Raw genomic sequence first — 21,289 nt, forward strand, 5'->3', positions numbered from 1 at the left:
TTTTAAAACGTCTCTTCATTTCACTCATCTGCTTTGTCTGATTATTCTCCATGCTTTGCAAATGTCAATTGTGCATCACTAATACCACTTTGCCAGTGGGTGTAAAACAAATGTCATGCTCTCCTCAGTGGACTGGTAATCTGGAGTTTATTTCCCTGGTGCCCTTACCCCATGGCTGTAAAAGCATATGCTTTGCTGAGCTTTTCTGTGTAAACACAAATTTAACAATATGTTTTTTGGGACAATGAGTCTAAATCCTAGAACCTTAAAACCTAATTGGGGAAAATAATTTTGTGAACATTTTGTAAAAGAATTACAATTTTTGAAAGTGTTTTTAAACTAACTTATATTAACATGGAAATATAACTATTGCTTTTGCTTAGATAATATTATTTGCCTCAGTGTGGCCGCATGAGTTCCCCATAAAATATTTTTACCTATGCATGAGTTCACCAACTACCTATCCATTGTGAGACTGTGAATTATTGAAGAGTCCTGTAACATGGGCTAAAAAAGACGGGTGACATTTTAATAAAATCATCCATTTATGTGTTCTGCAATCTCGAGTTTATAGATGGACATTTGCACACCTGCGTTCCCAAACTGATACATTCAGTAAAACAAGTCAATGAGATTCAAAGGTGATAAACCGAAGACCTGATTCACTGCACATCCTGTACAGTTTGTCCCTATTTTGCCATTTGTTTTATTCATGGACATCTTGACAAGATCCAAATTTGAAAATAAAACTCCCAATAAAAAGGTTAATTCATTATTATTCATTCAGTTTTGATAGAGTGGGGTATATAAAATAGGTATATAAGATAAGAGACCATCTATACAAAAGTCAGATCTGACGGGACCCAGAACCTGCTGCAAAGATGATCTGTAACCTGCTTTTGTCCTGCTCTGTCCTCCTGCTCTCCTTCAGTCCTCTGCTAGCCCATCCTGTAACAGACACAGCTGAGATGGCTTACGCCGGCTTGGGTGAGTGAATCCAGACCAACTGTTTGAAATATTCAGAGGGAAATATTATGGAAGAACGAGGAATTTAAGCCTAATGATTATAGTTAATCTGACATAAATAATAAATATGCAATACTTTAATTGAAGAAACAACTCACCCTAAAATAAAAATTCTTTCATAATTTCTTTCCATATATATGTTGTTCTGAACCAGTATTACATTTTTCTTCCATGGAACACAATCGAAGAAATCTTGAAGAATGTACAAGTTGATCTTTTACATGAAATTACAATGAATAGGGACTGAAGCTTTCAAGCTTCAAAACAGAGGCAAAAGCACCTTTACAGTATCAAAAAAGTGTTCCAAACGACTGTTTTTCAAATCTTTTGAAGCCATATGATAGCTTTGTGTAAGGAACAGACCAAAATTTAAGTCATTATTCATTGAAAATCTTCCATCTTCCCTAACTCTTCTTGACACATTCATGAACATATTGTTCTTTCTAGTTGGATCTTTTCAATTAATTGGATCAGTTCTCGAAACCGATATGAATGATTCGCTCACAAATTGGTCTGATCCAGTTCTCGAGTTCACTGACTCCAGACACAGAGGTTCTCAACATATAAGATCACTGGATGAGAAGATGAAGTGAATAATGACTTACATTTCTGTCTGTTCCTTACACAAAGCTATCATATGTCTTCAGAAGACTTGGAATATAGCGCTCAAGTTGCATGGACTTTTACGATGCTTCTGTGGTGCTTTTTGAAGCTTTTGAAAGCTCCAGCACCCCATCACTTTAAGTGAAAAAAGAGCTACCAGTACATTCTTCCAAATATCTCCAACATAATAAAGTCATACATTATCAGAACTACATAATGTGAGTAAATAGTGAGAGAATTTCAATTATGGGAGAATTATTCTTTTAATAATTTGCCAAGAAATTACAAAACTTACAAGTAAACTGAGTGCACAGTGCAATTAATGTAATGCTGATATCAAATTACCAAATTATTATATAATAATAAGTGCTGTAGCTGATGAAAGTGGCTGTTTCATTGCAACTTTAGATTCAGTGGAGGAGGCTGGAGCCGTCAGTCCAGACGAATTCTCCATCGCTGATCTCAATGATCTCCTGCAGAGGGCAGCAGGTGCAGCACATTCCCCGCTGCTCAGCCGAGAGAGTGAGACTCATTAATCTGAGCCAGACATTTAATCTGAAATGTTTCAATTGCAACATCCTTCAGTGTTCCAGAAAGCTCCTCTGCAGAGGAAAAACATCTTTAATCTCTTACATTTACTACTTTGAATGCTTATGCTGTTCCTTTTGCAGGTTTAAAAGTGTCTGAACAGATTCCTAAAGAGGCCCTTAGAGAGGTAAAGGAAATAATTTGTGGCTACTCTTTTAACTTGTAAATAACGTTGTTCATGTGTATTATCTTGGATTCATTCATTACAGTAAGGTTGTTAAGGTTTGTTAATGCAAGAGTTAATATGAACTAACAATGAACAATACATGTACAGCATTAGCTTAGTTCATGTTAATTTCTGCATAAACTAATACATTTTTAACAGTAAATGTTGCATATGTTAACATAGTTGTATAGTTAATGAATTATGGACTAAAAAAATGAATGAAAAGTCATATATATTTATAAATTAACATTAACCAAGATTAATAAATACTGCATTAGTTAATGTTAACATATTGAACTTTATTGAAAAATGTTACCCTAATGTAATGTAATCTAATCTCTCTCTCTCTCTCTCTCTCTCTCTCTCTCTCTCTCTCTCTCTCTAGGTTCTGTTAGAAAAACCATATCGCCTCATCCCTCCAAATGGTCTTATAGGAACCAGGAGACAGTTCAGGAAGAGAGGAAGTGGTGCAGACTGCTTCTGGAAATACTGTGTTTGAGACATGCATGAACATTGACATACTGAACAGACTGTGAGGGCTTTTACAGCTTTAACAAACAAACAGCCTTTTTGATGGAAAAGACACACATACAGTACAAGGGCAAAAATATTATAATAGGACAAAACTTATAAGAAACTTGCACACTCGCAGTAACAGGTAACAGGTTTTTCAACAGTAACCTCACAGAAAAAGTAAAATATATGAGTGTTTTCTACATATCTTCAGTTTTAATTGCATCTAGTACTGGAATATTTGGATTCATTGCCAATACCATCTTTACAGAAAGACTACAATAGATGTATGTCAAAAAGCTACATACTGTATAACTCTAAATAAACGCAAAAATAAAAAAGCCTCCAAGCCTTCATTATTTTGTCTGTCAAGGGTCTGTAATGTTGTTCCCATTTTGCCTTTTTATTGTTTATTATTTATTAAATTAAAACACTGAATTCACATTGTGTATCTTGTAGCATGTCCACATGTGTACCTTTAATTTCTTGTCTTAAAACGAGTTCCTCATGCAAAGAGCATGCGATCTGAGTGTCGGTGGAAACCTGGTGACTTTGGATTGATTGAGCTACATCTGATTTGAATGAAGTGGTTTTCTCAAGCATTTTTGAGACTGATAACAGTCACTCAGACTCCTTCAACCTTGGAGGCTTGACATCCATTTTGCTGGGGAGGACAAACAGTATCTGGATGCATCCATAGACATACTCACCATATCAAAGACTGGGGTAATGTGTGTGTTACACATCACTTTTATCATATTCAGTATATCTTATTGATTGGTCAGTTGTGGCATTCTGCAGTCATATATTTGTATATAATGACAGCTAAACTAAAAATCTAATAATTTTAACTCAAACAATATTTATGTCCAGTAAGCAGGATAATCCACAGTCAGCTGGTTAATATTCAGGATGGTACAAGGATCCTGGTCCGCTTATTTTGTGATAATGACTGGCTGTCTGTACGTTATCCCATATATATAATGCTTATGAACAGCAGATCAGTGGTGCAGAACTGTTTGTTTGTTTCTTTATTCAGTCTTTTACCTGCTGTGGACTCTTGAAGGAAGGGCTCTGTATACTGATATGCCTAAAGGCGGCAAGTCTCTCTTTTCCAAAGCTTCAGGATTGGGCCACAGCACCTCAGGAGAGCCCATCAGTTCTTTGTCTTGTCCTTCTTGCCTGTTTACTGGAGTCATCGATCTGGGAAACTCTAGCTAACAGCACACACACACACACACAGACAAACACACACTGTTGTTAAACTTGTGAATGACTATGCTTTAACTCTATTCCATGAACAGTCCATAAACTAAAACGATGAATTAGCAAGTTCTCAGTTTTTATGACTAAATAACACTGCTGGGGGAATCAATGAAAAATAAGCTGTTTTACCTCTCTGACAGTGTCTGCAGCAGTGTGTACAGGCTGACTGTTACTCCACGAGACACACATTACATCTGTAATACATGCAGCCAGGAGTCATAATAATGCACACCTGGTGGTACACACAAGAGTCTATTGTATGTCTACAGATATATGCCCTAGTGCATCATTTTTTCAGGGCACATGGGCATGAATCTTTTACATTGTGGGCTCTATAACAAGAGCACTGCTAGTGGATACTATCTTAATGGTTACACAGGGAATATAACCCTCTCGACCACAAAACACAAAAGAGCAGCAACATAGAGAGACAGATGCTCTTCACCAAGCAAGAGTACACATACAGTATCTCTCCACAGATGAAAGAGGTTTGCAAATAAATAGGTAGTTGACATATATATATATATATATATATATATATATATATATATATATATATACACACATTAGTATATGAATATGTTTTTTTCTTAAACTAAATAGATCATTATGACATCATGATAAATATATCAGCCCAAATATGAATAATTCTTTCCTAACCTGAGCACACTTCAGCGATTCCCAGGATGTTCTGCACAGTGAGTTCTTGTACAAAGAGAAGTGTGGCTACAGTGAGGTGAAGGCATTGTCTTACAATTTATTTCCTCAGAGGAGCCTCTCTATCCAATACACCCCGCCAGTAACTAACCCCATTATCTCCTGTTCTACCCTCAATAGTAAAGAAAAATAAAAAACATGTTCAGCACAAACATAAATGCTCACACAGAGGTCAATTCCTGTTATCATAAGCGAATATTCTCATCTAGCAGTTCATGACCATACGAAACTACTAACCATTAACTAACCACTTGTAGTGTTGGGTTCGAGTCCACCTTAGTCGAGTCTGAGTCTTTAAACACTCAAGTCGGACTCAAGACCGAGTCCATAACAGACTGAGTCAAGTCCAAATGAATCTGTTCATGAATCTGAATTAAAATTGTAACCGTAAAATCAACAGCAATATTTTAAGCTTATTTTAAACTTCACAACTAAGAAAAACAATTTGTCAATATAAATGCAACAAAAACACCTCTGTTGCATTTCATTTTCACATTTTATGATTAGTATCCTGCTGAACAGATTTCAAAGTGGTTTCAGAATGAAAGCATATGCTTTAGGTGTATGAAGACAAAACTGTCCTTCAACACACTTCTTATTGCGTTCTGTTGACATTTAAAATATTTGTTGATTTTTCCCCTCCACTCAAACATACACTAAAGAAAGTGAAAGCTGCGTAAGTCATTACAACCAGAGTTATTATTATTTCAGATTTACTTCATTTTCAATTTGTCCATTCAGTTTAGTTTAGTTTTATATAAAATTATGGGTGAAGTACATTTAATGTAATTAATTAAATACATTTAATGTGTTTAATACATTTAATAAATGGTAATATTAAAACATTTAATAATGCAGATAAAATTAAATACAACAACATAAAATAAAAACAGAAAAGATCAGATACCATTAAAAATATATTTATATACTACAGTACTACACTTCTCACTTTGCAGTCCTCCTGCTGTGTCCAGGTGTAGCCTAATTCAGCCTGTAGCTTAAAGTCAAGATCAAATTTTTGACAAACTCACCTTGGGCTAACGTTTCTTTTCACATTATAATTAGTATGGATAATAGGTGAATAGAGACTTCTCCCCTCACTTGTGTTCTTCATTGTATTTTCAGACTTTTTTGCCATTGAAACGCAAGTGTCAGCTTTACAGGTAACACACAGAGGTTGCGCTACAAATATGTGAGTTGTACAATTTCCATCATGGTCTATTTCATCCGTCATATTAGTTTAAATGTCCCTGATCCCTAGCATATTTGATTTGGTCTCGATATAGTCAACCTTTTCAATTAGAAATGACTGCGTAGTAACGTGAGTCTGATAAAACATTTGTTCTATTATAATAATTTGCAGAGTTGGGGAACGTATTTTTTATAGTGTACTTACGTTACTGATATTTCTGGATGAGAGCGTTAGAGCATGTCTGGCGAATGGCGATCTCTTTCCCGCACACACATACAGCACGGGCGCGCGGACGAGAGAGATAAAAAAGTACTTTGAAAGGGAGGAGTCACGTGACGCCATGTAAGGAGCGAACGTGTAAACGGCGAGCTCTGCGCACTTTGTTAGTTTTTAATTATTTTTATGTCAAAAACCGGTGAGATTTGATACACCCTGCTACATATCTGTTCTTTGAAGTTAACATGGCAAAGAATTCAAAATCCCCCGGCTCTGGAGATATTAAAAGACACTTATGTGCTCAAGCTGATACCTCAGATAGGCCTGCAGACCAGGGACATGGTTTGGACGGGGTGTCGGGAGAAATTCAACATCAACTGTCAGTGATGCTGACGAAAGTTGTTGCTGACTTCGTAATACTGATCTTGCTGTAATACGTCGATCGATTACTGAGATGGAAACAAAATTCTCTGAGTTGGTTACAAGAATCGGGGACGTCGAGAGGTGGATCGATTATCTGGAGTCATCAGAGAGGGAATTAGCTGCTAATCCGCTAGCGACCAAGATAGGCTTGAAACGCATTTGGGAAAAACTGGAGGATTTGGAGAATTGTAATCGGCGATACAACGTCCAAATTGCTGGAATTCCTGAGCATGAAGAAGGCAGTTATATGGTGAAATTCCTGACGAGCTCTTTCCGAGTCTGCTCGATATAACAGGCCACAAGCTGGAAATCGAGTGAGCTCACAGAGTCCCAGCTCGCAGATCGGCTGAGGGAGACAGACCCCGAACAATTCTGGCCAAATTTCTGAGATCATCCGATAAAGATCTCGTGTTGCACAAGGCGAGGAGCAAAGGAAAGCTTTCTTGGAAGAATCACAGCATTTTCTTGTTCCCAGACTTCAGAATTCGAATTTGACAAGAGAGAAATGTGATTGATTCAAGGAATGCAAGAAACTCTTATATCAACGGAAGATCGCGTTTGCTCTGATGTTCCCGGCCAAGTTGAGAATAGATACTAAGGATGGCCGCAAAATATTTACATGCCCACAGCAAGCATTGTCTTTCATAGAGACAATGGGGTGAGTTAGCCATTTGGTGACTTTCATATGGCCCCCAAGTGAGCTGACTCGCTAAGTATACACTTGACTGTTTGAGGAAACTGGGCACCTTTTTTGTTTCTTTTTGTGTTGGTTCCACCTAGAGGCTGGAGTATGTTTTGTGGAATAACACTGCTTCAAGAAACTTTTGCATTGACAAAGGGTCGATTTTACACTGAAGTTCCCAGCCAAATTGAGAATAGATACTAAGGATGGCCGCAAAATATTTATATTTGCTCAATATTTCTGAGCAAAAAAATTCTCTTGATTCTGAGATAAACTTGGAGGAGCTTGACGAGGTAATTAAGGCACTGCCTACAAGCAAGCCTTCGGGGCCAGATGGCTTTGCCGCAGAATTTTTTAGATCTTATGCTACAGAACTGGCTCCACTTTTCTTAGAAGTTTATACGGAGTCATTAAGGAATGGAAAGCTTCCGCCAACCATGACACAAGTCCGGATCAGTCTGATTCTTAAAAAGGCGAGTGTAAATTTAGTAAAAAATTCTGGCTAACTGATTAAGTAAAGTTACGACATATCTTATACATATAGATCAGCTGGGTTTTATTCAGGGCTGCAGCTCTTCTGATAACATTAGGCGTTTCATCAATATCATGTGGTCAGTGGCGAATGATCAGACTCCGGTCGCTGCCATCTCACTTGACGGCGAAAATATGTTTGATATGGTAGAATGGGATTATCTTTTAAGATTTTGGAAATGTACAGGTTCGGGAATACTTTTATTGGATGGATTAAGTTACTTTATAGACACCCGGTAGGGGTGGAACAAACAAATGGATTAATTTCAGATTATTTTACTCTGGATAAGGGCACCTGACAAGTTTGCCCTCTTTCCCCATTATTGTTCTGTCTTGCCCTGGAACCATTAGCAGCCGCGATAAGAAAGGAGGATGATTTTCCAGGGGTGATGGCAGGAGGTGTGGTGCATAAGCTATTGCTTTACGCAGATGATATTTTATTATTCGTCTCTGACCCCATTAGATCTATGCCTTGTCTCCACAGGATTATTAGTTCCTTCACTAAATTCTCAGGTTACAGATTCAACTGGTATAAATCCAAAGCTTTGGCTCTGACAGCTTACTGCCCAGTAATGGATTTTCAGCCGAGCACCTTCCAGTGGCCCAAACAGGGCATTAAGTCTTTGGGCATTTTATTCCCAGCTAATTTGTGTGATAAAGTTAGTTAGTTTTGACCCTTTGATAAAAAGCTTTTCGAGTGATGTGAGTAGGTGGGCTTCATTACATTTATCTATGATTGGGAAGGTTAATGTTATTAAAATGAATTGTATTCCAAAATTTAACTACCTGCTACAATCTCTCCCTGTAGATGTCCCCCTCTCTTATTTCAAGCAATTTGATAGCATAGTGAAGTCCTTTATTTGGAATGGTAAACGTCCCAGATTACATTTCAACAAGTTCCATAGGCCGATTGACAAAGGTGGGCTAGGCCTACCTAAGATTTTGTTTTATTAATATGCATTTATTATTTGGCTCAGAGAGAGCCCCTCCCTGGTTTCGTATTGAACAGGAAGTCCTTGCCCCTATTTCACCATTCCAAACCCTGTCTATCAAACTAACCGGAGAAGTTAAGTCACACCCCATTATCTCGCATCCCCCTTCTGTTGGTCAGAGTGGATTGTGAGTGGGGTTACTACACTCGATGAACTGTATGAGAGTGGAGTGTTGAGATCTTTTGAGAATTAGGTTCATCATTTTGGGATTCCCAGATCTCAGTTTTATGGGTATTTACAGCTGCGCCACCTGCTCTGTATTGTTTTTGGGAGTAGCATACACCCCCTAAAGCGGCAGATACTCTGGGAGAGGTGATTACTGCTTTTGGAAAAGGTCATGAGGCATCAGTGTATTACTCTCTGCTAATTCAGAGTTTGGGGGACGGAGCTTTAACTTCTATCAAGAGATTATGGGAGAAAGATTTGAACTTGGTTTTGGAGGAAGGAGCTGGCGATGCCAATCAGAAGTTGGAGACACAACCCATGTCTTTTTGGGGTGTGTTAAGATCCAAGATTTTTGGTTGAAGGTTCAGAGATTTTGTGTGACGTTTTGGGCACTCAAATTTTACTTTGCCCCAGACTTTATATTTTGGGCAATGGGGCGGTCATAGATTTGGGGGACACATATATAAAAAATTGGTTTCTGACTAGTATTATGATTGGCAGACAAATTATTTTAAGGGGTTGGAAGTCAGACGGAGCACTATCATTTCTGGAGTGGTGTGCGGAGATGGGGAAGGTGGCAGCTTTTGAGGAGGTGGCAGGTAGAAGGCTGGGGTTTGGGGACTTGTTTTTCAGAAAGTGGGATAGGTATTTGGCAGTTTTGGGGACCCTCGGGGAAGGGATGGGGAGAGAGAAGTTTAGTTTAATTATGTATGTTTATTATATATTTTATTTATTTATTTATTTATTTATTTTTTTTGGTTTGTTTGTTTGTGTGTGTATTATTTTATGTTACCATGGGGGTGTTTGTTGGGGGTTAGGGTGGGGTTGGTGTTGGTGTTGGAGGAGGGATATTAGTGGGAGTTAAAAGTTAAATGTTGATTCGGTGTGTATGTTGTGTTGTGTTTTTCTCTGCTGGGTTTTTTCTTTGAATCAATAAAACATTTTAATTACAAAAAAAGTACTTTGAAAGAGTGCGCAATGCTGCTCTCAGCCAGAATAATCATACATAAGGACATATATGCATGAAACCTGATGCGCAGTATCAAATACACAGAATGTATGATAGTACTAACTGTAGAGAGCACATCAATATGAAGACAAAGCCAAATCCCAGACATTTAGAGGCAATTTTGAAATCCCGGCCGGATGCATTTTTCAGGTCTGAAAACATAGGTCACCCTATGTAACGTTATTTGTTTGCTTATTTGTTTGTCATTGCATCACAAGTGCCATGGACTTGGCTAAAAGTACCAAGTCCTAAAGGCTCGAGTCCGAGTAAAAATGCATCCGAGTCCATGACAAGTCCAAGTCCATTAAAACTGGACTCATGACTCGGACTCGAGTCCGAACTCGTGTACCCCAACTCTAACCACTTGTCTAATCACTAAGCCTACACTGAACAAAAATCCTGTTGTTTGTACAAAAAAAAAAACAAAAAAAAAACTGGCAGCTGTTGTTGCCAGAATAATTATATAAAAAAATACAGTAAAAATCTAAACAACTTTAACAACTTTACAGAACAATCTGTAAATTTTACAGTTTAAAACTGTTTTAATTTACATTACCACTCTGGCACTGTAAAAAAATTAATTATTAATTACCGTAAAAAATTACAGAAGTGCACATGATGACATGAAGTTCATTAACAGTGGTCCTTCCAGGAGCAAACACTAATAAGCATGTAGAGACAGTGCTCATTTGCACTCACACAAACACTAAACACCATCAGGGTAACACATGCGAAATTTAAATAATGCAGTAAACATTTACTAAACTACATCATATATAAAACAGAACACCCCAATGTACGTAACTGATATTAAAAATAAGAAGAAACATAACTATTCCCATAAAATATTATGAAATATGATGGGCCATGCAGGGAATTGTGGGAACACGATTATTTTTTTTTACTGTAATTTGAATAATTTATTGTAAAAAGTACATGTACTCTCTTGTTAAACATAATGTAAATTTTTTCCCATTAATTATACAGGAAAATCATACTTTTTACATCTAAAAAAAATTTTATTCTAAAAACTACTGTATGTTCTTTTAAAATATATTAAAATTTTACAGTTAATACTCAACCCATGTTTTTTCCCCTTAGCATTTTTACAGTCTTTTACCATTAAAATTACAGACATTTTTTTACAGTGTATATAAAAGCCCAAGGACAACCAATAATTCTTGATCAGTCAGGGGGGATTATAGCATTACTATATTTCCCTTAGGACAACTCTTGGAAATAGACTACAGATTTTTATTGATGGTATTGACAGTGGAGTAGAAGTAGTCTTGGTGGACTAATTCTGCATTACGCATGCTGCTGGTGTTTGACATGAGCCAATATGCTGCTGCTGTTGGCACGGAAACATGATGCTGCAATGACAGAAGAGACATGCTGCTGCTACAGTACAAACATCAAGAAAAAGCACCCGTAAAGCTGATCTAGGCAAGTGGTACTGGGGAGGTGGAGGGAGAGCGCTACATGTAATGGTGCAGCTGTATCTGATTCCCTGTGTTTTGCATGAGGTGAGTTCCAGTTATACATATTTTGACTACTTCTGATTGGGTGCGTAGAGAGAGGTGTGTCTGTTCAATCTGTCAACCCATGATGTGTAGAGTTTCTCCAGAGTTTCCTTTTAATTGTCATGACCTTAAAGAAATATTCTGGGATCAATAAAAGTTAAGCTCAGTCAACAGCATTTGTGGCATAATGTTAATTACCACAACAAATAATTTTGACTCTTCTTAATTCCCCCCTTTTCTTTAAAAAAAAAAAAAAAAAAGGGTTACAGTGGGGCACCTACAATGGAAGTGAATGGGGCCAATCCGTAAACTCACTGTTTCAAAAGTATAGCCACAAGACGTAAACAATATGCATGTTAACATCTTTTTTTAACTTACAAACCTTTTCTGTCTAGTTATATCCAATTTTACAACTTCGTTACCTAATGCCATAAACCCTGAAATCCCTCAAAAATGACAATTTAAATAGAATTTACTTTACAGCTCAAATAATATAAAAGTTTTAACAGAAGAATGAATGTCAATGCTTTGATAAAATTATAAGCTTCACATTTCTGCCTTTAAACCCTCTAAAAATTGGCTCCATTCACTTCCGTTGTAAGTGTCTCACTGTAACCTCCATTTTTCTTTTTTTTTTTTAGGTAATCAACATTATGCCACAAATGCTGTCGATTGAGCTTAACTTGTATTGGGCCCGTAAAATCCCTTTAAACTATTTCATACATCAACACCACTGTCATCATGTAGACCTAAAACTGTCTACATACTGTAATATCTTCTGAAAATAATAGGTCACTTGCTACAGTGACCAACAGGTGGCTCAACTGAGCCAACAAATACATTCAACCTGACATGCAATCAATAAATTTGCTTATATAGTCAAGTTTAAATTAAATAATAAATGACTTGAAACTTTAATGAAATAAAACAATGTGAAAACAAGCTTTTTCTTAAGTTTTTCCCCTTTTATTATTTTTACAGCAGAGAGAATATAAAGCATTCAGAAAACATCTTTCATATTTTAAGGGCAATTCAAAACATTTTGCATGGCTTCAGCAGCTGAATTCTCTTTTTTTTTTTTTTTTTTAAACATATCCATCGATTCAGTGACTCTTTAACATGCACAATTACAAAAATAAATTGTTTAAATTAGGGGAGGGAAGAAAAACAGACATTTAAAAAAGAAAAAAGAAAAGGGGCAGAACTCAGTAGGGGTACTTCGAAGGGAAAGGGCTACATAACTGGAAAAGACAGAGAGAAAGACAGCAAGAGAGGAGATGAAAGTAGATCTAACACTAGTTTAACATGCAAAGTGTAGAGCCCTAAGTGTAGCTTGTAATAAAAGCAGGACCACTATTTTCTGGGTTTGAAAGGGATGAAAACGTGCAGCTCCACGAAGGGTGTTGTATAAGCACTGTCCTTAAACTACTGCATTCTAATCTCACAATACTGCCATTTGCATGAGAGTAAATCAGCTATGTGTATCCAACAGATCACTGTCCTCATTAAGTCTACAGTTCTCCACTTCAGGAATTGCTTATTGCTCAGTGTCCACTAGTGGTAAAACTTGGTGGGCCCTGTTTTCCCTGTGTCTACCTTTCTAAAGTATGGTGAGCAGTAAACAGAAGAGGAGTAAAGGCAGTCTCTCTAGGAAGTTGGTGATGTGATAGAAAAACAAAAATGATGAGGTATCTTCAGTGGGCTGAGCTGTGATACAAATAAAGTAGAATTCTCAAAATGAACCCGTATGCAACCAAATGAGGTTATTGTCTGGTATTTATAAACTACAGATATTCTTCTTATTTAAACGCATATCTATGGCTATCATAACGGTTGTGATGATGGTTAGATCTGAGCAGCACTTCATTTCATTATTGTGATACAGTATATCCATGGCAGTTTGTTTATACAGTGACTATAGAATCAGTGACACATTTATATGGACCTATTCCATTTTAATGGACTTGAGCACTCTTACAACACCAATGCCACTCTGTTTCAGGGGCAATGGAAGTTTCTGCTGTATGTCAACTCAGCTCACAAAGTTGATTTAAAAAAAATAAAATAAAAAAAAGCATGACATATTCAGAATCACAGTCATTTGATCAGGATGGACTGGCTCATTTCCCAATAAGCAGCAGCTAATTCTCAAGTTACCTGCTCCACTTCCCTTTCTCCAGTTTGGCACCTGAGTTAAGTTACAAAAGTGAACTCGACAGTGAGCGGCGAGATTCACACCCGAGGTTTCAACTGCACTAGTGCCATGGACACTTTAATGTGGATATGGACACAGTTCCGTGGTGTGCTTTGCATGAGGTACACATTTTGACCTGTTTTTTTGGGGGGGTTTTTTGTGGTTAAGATGTTGTATAAATAAAATGTAAATGGAGTAAAGTGGAGTGAAACTGAATTCAATTCTATTAAGACTAAAAAAAGAAGCCAAATTCTATTTGGAAAAAAGAAAATGATTCATGACGGCCCTGTTAAATACGAGTACTGATGATTTTGTACTGCAAGTTACGTGTCTGCTGTCCATTTAGAAGCCCTCATTCTTATGAAGTTCTGCAAGCCATGAAACCAGCTGCTTTACAGAACGCTATTTCTTCAACAAGTCTACCTGACTACCAAATCTACAAAAATAAGCATGCTTTGGGTGCAGTTTAGCCACCCGGTTATCTATGTTACCCATGCAAGCATAATAAGACTCAAGTTGCCGCCGCAGTGCATCAGCTGACAACTTAAAACTGCTACCGGAATGATGAATGCAAGGCAAGAAACACAGGACTAAAATCTGCAGTCCTTGTGGGTTCATCTGGCAGTTCCGATAGAGGACATGAGCTATGACAAACCCATAAATTCTTGATGCATTAAAATAAAATACACAGAAGAGAAAGTATGGACAAAGACACCCGAGGAAAACAAGTTACATGATGGAATTTCAGCATGAAGGTAAGTAAAATGGACATAATTCATTTCTTGCTAATGCCAGTTATTCCCTTATAAACCGTACATGCAGACACACTGCTCGCTGGAATTAGAATATGGTCAGGCACTTCCAACGCATTTTAACAATTGAACATGAGGGGAAATTGAACTGGAACAAATACACAATTTCTTTTCAGGTCTCCTTATAACACGCATGTTCAGATACTTACTCATTTTTTTGCAACTATGTAATAATTTTCAAAAGTCACCGCAACACTGGCAAAATGTATCGATCTTTGGAGGTCATCAGCCACTCGACGGCAAAGTTTTTAGAACCAAAAGAATCCAGTTTACATGCATAACAGGAAATCTCTTCTCTGGTTGTTCATTTAGTGTAGAAGTGTAGATTTAGCAACGTTGTTTCAGCTTACTGTATGTGAGAGAGATAAACTGTTTACTCTAGGTCTTAACTGTCAGCTCATAAGGTTTTGTGCACATCTTGTTGAATGAAAAAAAAAAAAATCTAAACTTAGCACTTAAAGCTGCAGTTAGGGCCACTATTTCTGAAGAACCCATACATACCAAAAAACTAAATCTAATCTCACTGACATTACAAAGTACTGTCAACAATTTTGGCATTTGAAACATAAAAAAAAAAAAAAAATACAAAAACTAAATGGGATTTGTGAGAGATTTAAAAATCCTTTTTGAAATACACCATGACCCGAGACCCTCTCTGTGTTTACTGGTTATGCCACTGAATGGAAGTGAATTTGATCACATTGTTCCATATGATTATCTGTTCAGAAATTATTGACTTGCATCCTGTGTAAAGCAGTAGCATTCACATTACGTGGCATCATTGGCAAAAAGATTCTTGGTAGCTCCGAAAACAGACAAACAAACAAATGTAAACATAAACTTTTTGCCTAATGATATTTTTGCCTTTTCTCCTACCTCGTAAATACAGTATTTTTCATAATTGCAGGAAAGTCATGCTTCAGCAAAATGTTCTTCTCAAGAACATTCAAAGGAAAATAAAATACTCTTATAGTGAAATAGTTTTACAGAGCATAGCCACTAATGCTTTTGATTTTCTTTTTTTGTTTTTGTATTTTTGTTCATCTTGTCATGCACATACAGCAGCTTGACTTTATCCCAGGTATTTACACTATGTACAAGCAATACAACCATACTTCTTAGGCATTCAAAGAAAACTATACAAATATTCAGATTTTGATGCTAATCTGTTTTGATCCCTTTTGATGAGTAAAATAATATATTTCTAAAATACAATCCCACTTTGATAAATGTTTTACTTCATGTACCATCAACCCTCTTTATGTACAGGAACTGCTCGGTTGTCAAAAATATGGATTTGTCTAACCCCGGCCATGGGATCTCTTCAAAGTATGTGAAAGATATCAAGGCAATGCATGTAATTTTCCTTTTAAAGGCTTGAAAAAACCTCTGAAGTTATTTTTTAGCAGAACAAAAGCTTCACTGATGACCATTACAAGCCTGAAGGCATTCAGTAAAGGAACAAAGAAGCCTATAACTAACTTGCCAATAGTAAATTATGGGCAGAGGTAATGACATTTGGTGTCTCCAGCACATAATTTGGAGTTTGAAACAATATGAACAAAAAGACAGTGGCTTAGTTTCAAGACAAGATCTGCCTAGAGCAATCCACCGCACTGTACTTTTCTTTACTCAGTAACATTGGGCTTACAACTGGAATTAAGCTTTAGAGGTGATGTTGATTTTGACCATAGAATACATTTGATGTGGAATAAATCAATGGATGATATCATCAATTTGAAAGTAGTTCATGATTTATATTTTATGCACATATGCAATGATAGCAAAATAAAATTTGAATTTGACACATCACACCTGCATATTTCCCTCTTACATTCATTAGCTGCCCAATCCCCTTGTATCTAGGAGAGGACGGGTGACCATAATGGACAAACTGGAAGATGTTTGTGATTAATTTGTCTGGCTGTGAATTAAAGCTTAATTGTACAAAAATCAATCAATGAATTATTCACCATTTTTGGTAACAATTTTACCCATTAAATGTGTAATTTCATATATTTTTTCAAAACTATGTAATACACTTGTAACAGGCCCGGCCATGTTTCTGTGTCGACTCCATATTTTGTCACCATCTTTCTATCTTCTTTCCATGAGTCACTGAAGAGTGGGACTTCATCTGTCCAATTCAGCATTTTTTTCCCTTTTTCAAACAAAAACGCTCCTCCAAAATGACAAATCAATTCTTTAAAAAGTGCAAAAAATGCAATGAAGCAAATGTAGTTCCTCCAAAAACAACATCCTTTATGTCTGTTTTGCTCCACAGAGTTTGGCTCTTTCCCTCATAAAAGATAGAAGGAATAAAGAGATATGAAAAAAATGCTGTTGTATAGTAGCAGAAGTAGTAGTATCAGTCATAGTAAGAGTTGCAGTGTTCTTGCTATTTTTTTTTTCCTCTTGTAAAACGTCTCAGGTTGAAACAGAAAAATTGAAAAGAAGAGTCTGGAGAGTAATGTCACATTGTGAGGGGGCTCTTCTGAACGCTCTCATGTTCCCTGGCCTTTCTCAATTCTCTCACTCTGAAAAAGACCAGACAGGCATTTAGAAACAGGTGAAGCATCTTATGTCCTTCTTAGCATTTATCTTTTTAGCAGAGAAGACAAGACCAAGCCCAGTTAAAAAAAAACAGTTGCACAAGGACGGTTTTCCACGACAGATCCTACAGACATTGTTTTGAGTATTTAAGGTATCTGTTCAATAAACTTTAATTGTTTTCAAATGCCCATGTTGTTTCAGCATTTGACCTGCTGGCATTCAGGTAAACTTCAAGTAAACCCTTTAAATCCTTTAAAATATTCAAAAATGTGTTTAGTAATATGGCACTGCACAGCAAAAATCATTTTCTTTTTATCATATCAGTCTTATTATTCAGTATCTTTGCCTTCTTTTCAAGCAAAAAATATTTAAACATTCTTAAAACAAGATAGAGAACTTTTACTTGACAAGCAAAATAACAAGATATTAATATTTGTTTTCAGAGAAATCTTAAAAAATCTGTAAAGTTTATACTCAAAACAAGAAAAAACTATTTGCCATGGGGTAAGGAAAATGAGCTTACTTCAAAGAAAAAAAAAAAAAAAAAAAAAACTCTCTCACCCCATTGGCATATCTTACCCCTAGTTTTTCTTGTTTTCAGCATATACCTCACAGAATCTGGTTAGATTGTATATCCTATGTGCAGTGTGGTCTAATTACATCTTTCTTTAGAACTGGTATATTTTATAGCTTTATAATCATTGATATTTCATTTCTATAATTAACACAAAACAGCCTGTACTGTTTTTGCTGGGCTGTGAAGGCAAGTTCTTTGCAAATCTTCACTGAATGATTTGCCCCATTTTCCTATTTGCCTCACCTTGTAAGTTTCTTTACTAAGTAGATATATAGGACAAAAAGCTTGAAATAGTCTGCATTTCATTTAATACATAAATTCAGTCTGAAACCCTGAAAGCTTTTCATCTTGTCATCTTTGACAAGACACTAAGGCTGTCTGCTCATTCTTCTGACAATATGTGCTCTCTCCTGAACTATTTCCTTCAAACCTCTTAGAAAATGTTTAATTCAGGCGACGTTTAGTTGTGGAGGCAGTTATGTTTTGTTCTACACTAAATGGATGCATTATCTAAAAACAAACAATTGTGAGATAAAGGGAGATATAAGAACAGAAATATACATGTATATAGAGCATCAGTTCCCACTGCAGCATGTGCAATAAAACAGGCTTGAGCAAGAAGAACTAGTCAGAACCAAAACACACAAGCCAGAGAGGCAGCCAGTTTTCATTGGACTCGCATTCTCTCAATTCATGTCACATTTCTCCAAGCATGCCCCATGGTCAATGAGCAAGACCCATCATCATCATCATCATCATCATCATCATCATCATCATCATTTCATGCAACATACACAAGTTAACATCAAACAACCTTCAGTTCTTCCGTTCATCTTTTCCTCTTCACAAACAAAAGAAGTAAAGAAAATTAAACAGTTTAGACAGGAGAAAAAGGTGCTTGTTTAATGTGGTATCACAGTGGTTAGTGTATAACAAGACACAACCATATCCTCAGGCAGATCATATTTTGAGGCCTTTGATCTCAGTCATCCGTGCTTCCAGTTGGTAGCTGTCATGCAAGCAGGCATCAGGCAATGGTGATGAAGAGCAAGAGGGGATGGGGGTCTTTGTGTGTGAGTGAGACGAGCGAAAAAGGGAGAGAGACAGAAAAAAGGGAGACATACTGAATTGCTGAGGCTGCACTCACCCGCTTGAATAGTCTATTATCCATCAAGGGGCTTAGCGTTAACAGCAAAACAACACCAGACAGCTATTAGCACACAGCAGATATTATAATGGAAAGGGGGCAAGGAAAAGGAGCCAAATGAAGGGCGGAGAAGGGAAGGAAGGGAGGGGCACTACTAAGCAATCATGTCGACCGCTCACTAACTCACTCATGATTAATGAATAATACATTTGAAGAAGAAAACAGAAAGAAACAGATTCGCTATTCCATAGTAACTAAATGATATTGTTTCACACCTCTGTGACAAAAACAGCAAACTAACTAGCCCTGCAAAGGCAAAGCGCAGTAATTACACAATGTATCAAAACTGAGTTACAACCGAAATCGGGTCTCTTAGACTGACCTTTGCTGTGACAGATGGGTTTGGCTCAACTACAGTATGTTCAGATTTCGAGTGAGACTAGTGGCAAAGTTGGTATAACTACTGTGTTTTGGCTTTGTAGGGCAGTATAGCCACTCTGATGAAGTGCATCTGGAAACCAAACATGTATTTGTATCAGTGGGTGTTTCAGGTAGAAGGTCAATGATTTGGCCAGTAGGAGGTGATGTGGCAGAGGCAGAATACCTGTGGCGGCAGCGACGGAGAAACCTCATGATCTTGCGGGCGGCCTGATCCTGCCTCTTGGTGAGCAGACTGCTTCTGAAACAGAAACATCACCATCACTCTTGTACGATTCAGTGCATTTAATTTTGCACATTACATCTTGTACATTAACTAAATGTCTTGTAGGGCAAAGATCAGAACAGTATGCCACCCGGAATACATTCATAATAGGTACTGGCTTACTACAGTACATCAAACACAAGTTGAAGTGAAATTATTTTGGACTGACTTTATGAGGGAGCAATTTATCTCAGCAATAAATTGGAGTGCTGAGGTTGCACAATATTTCAGAACACAAAGAAGTTATATCCCTTTAAGGTAAGTCAGTTCACTCTGCTGCCATCTTGGTAACAATCTTTGGACGGATCTTTTATGAAGGCAATAGGCATACAAGTACAGCTCCTATCTGCTTGAATAGGGAAAGACCAAGTTTTTTTGTCATGATTATGATTCAATAACATATTTTTAAATCGGCAATACAATCTGACAACAAATGGTATCATAAATTTGATGTCTTTAGCTCAAATCACGCTAAAAAACCCTGTATTTTACAGGCTGTTCCAGTGCATGTGTGTTCTAGAGTAAATAAAATCAAGCAAAAAATTGATTAGCTCTTTAACTGAAAGGCAGGAGTTCTATTCCTACAGCTGCCATATTGAGTATTACAATTTCACCCATATATTTTTCTATGAGTGATTGTTCTCCTTCCCCTTATAATGTTTCTGGTTACAGGTGTGAAGTACCTGAGTTTGTGCTGGACCAAGGCAGCAGTAGCCACTCGGTGGTGAGGCCTCAGCCGACCAAACTCTCTGTAGCTGCGGTAGCATTGTTGAATTAGCACGGCCGCCCGCCGGCTCTGCTGGAACTTCTTCTGCTCGTGGTAACTGCGGAACTTACTCTGGATAAGGATGGCGGCCTGCGTCATCTTCTTATAAAGTGCATACTGACACATACACACAAACAGAAGACATTAATTAAGAAAAAATACTTGTTACCTATTTGACTTATCTTGCTATTAAAGGGATAGTTCACAAAAAAGAAGGAAAAAAAATAAAAATAAAATTGTGCCATAATTTACTCACCCACATATTGTTCCAAACCCCTATGATTTATTTCCTTCCATGGAACACAAAAGCAGCCTCAGTTACCATTGCAACGAAGACAAATGCAATAAAAATTAATGGTGACAGAGGCAGTAAGTCCCATCTACTTTTGTGTTCCATGGACAGAAGAAATATGGGTTGGGAACAGCATGAGGGTGAATAAAAGATGGCATAATTTTTTATTTTTGAGTGAACTATCCCTTTTTAAGCTTTTTTAATGTTTTTATTTAATCGAATAATAATTAGGGATGTCCCGATACAATTTTTTTTGGAGAGTGAGTACGAGTATGAGTACTTACTAATACTGATACCTGTTTTCTTTTTCTTCTGAATTCCATTTCAACAGTTTATTTTAATTTTATCATCAAAATGGTGTCTAAATCAATCAATTCATTCAAACTTAAATCAAATGAAAATAGAACAATTAATTTTCAACTTAATGCTGTATTATTTTTTTCAAGCGAAGTGCTTTTATACAGATCCTCATAGCACAATCCAAAATAAAACATTGGAGTTATTTTTCTCAAATAAAACACTGCATAACAAAGCATCAAAGATGTGAGATATTGCTTAAATATAATACAATTACTATTGATTTATTATTACTATTATTATTATTATTAATATTATTATTAGAAGTAGTAGTAT

General features: G+C 36.8%; 2 protein-coding genes across 8 annotated transcripts in view; one reads left to right on the forward strand and one right to left on the reverse strand.

Moving 5' to 3' along the window:
• Positions 1-881: 881 nt before the first annotated feature.
• On the forward strand, positions 882-2,882 carry uts2a (urotensin 2, alpha). Its single transcript, XM_051660968.1, has 4 exons — positions 882-987; positions 2,038-2,151; positions 2,301-2,344; positions 2,769-2,882. The coding sequence occupies exons 1-4, from the start codon at positions 882-884 to the stop codon at positions 2,880-2,882; spliced, it is 378 nt and encodes a 125-aa protein (XP_051516928.1).
• A 9,674-nt stretch (positions 2,883-12,556) lies between these two features.
• Positions 12,557-21,289, reverse strand: part of LOC127419505 (calmodulin-binding transcription activator 1-like) — a 647,690-nt gene continuing 638,957 nt past the window's right edge. For 5 of the 7 annotated variants that reach the window (XM_051660945.1, XM_051660946.1, XM_051660941.1 and 2 more), the window contains 4 exons: positions 20,282-20,481; positions 19,500-19,574; positions 18,896-18,926; positions 12,557-17,155 (listed from right to left, as the gene is read on the reverse strand). In XM_051660945.1, the coding sequence (XP_051516905.1) occupies positions 17,123-17,155; positions 18,896-18,926; positions 19,500-19,574; positions 20,282-20,481 (339 nt within the window). In that variant the 3' untranslated portion in view covers positions 12,557-17,122. The remainder of the gene's footprint in view (positions 17,156-18,895; positions 18,927-19,499; positions 19,575-20,281; positions 20,482-21,289) is intronic. The other 2 variants (XM_051660944.1, XM_051660943.1) reach the window with 2 other exon arrangements.

Source organism: Myxocyprinus asiaticus, chromosome 28, assembly GCF_019703515.2.
Source record: "Myxocyprinus asiaticus isolate MX2 ecotype Aquarium Trade chromosome 28, UBuf_Myxa_2, whole genome shotgun sequence".
NCBI lineage: Eukaryota > Metazoa > Chordata > Actinopteri > Cypriniformes > Catostomidae > Myxocyprinus > Myxocyprinus asiaticus.

Bases quoted from the DNA above. Each gene is read 5' to 3' on its own strand.
- uts2a (XM_051660968.1), top strand. From the start codon at position 882: ATGATCTGTAACCTGCTTTTGTCCTGCTCTGTCCTCCTGCTCTCCTTC. The intron at 988-2,037 runs GTGAGTGAATCC...TTGCAACTTTAG, and splicing joins GATGGCTTACGCCGGCTTGG to ATTCAGTGGAGGAGGCTGGA. The intron at 2,152-2,300 runs GTGAGACTCATT...TTCCTTTTGCAG, and splicing joins CCCGCTGCTCAGCCGAGAGA to GTTTAAAAGTGTCTGAACAG.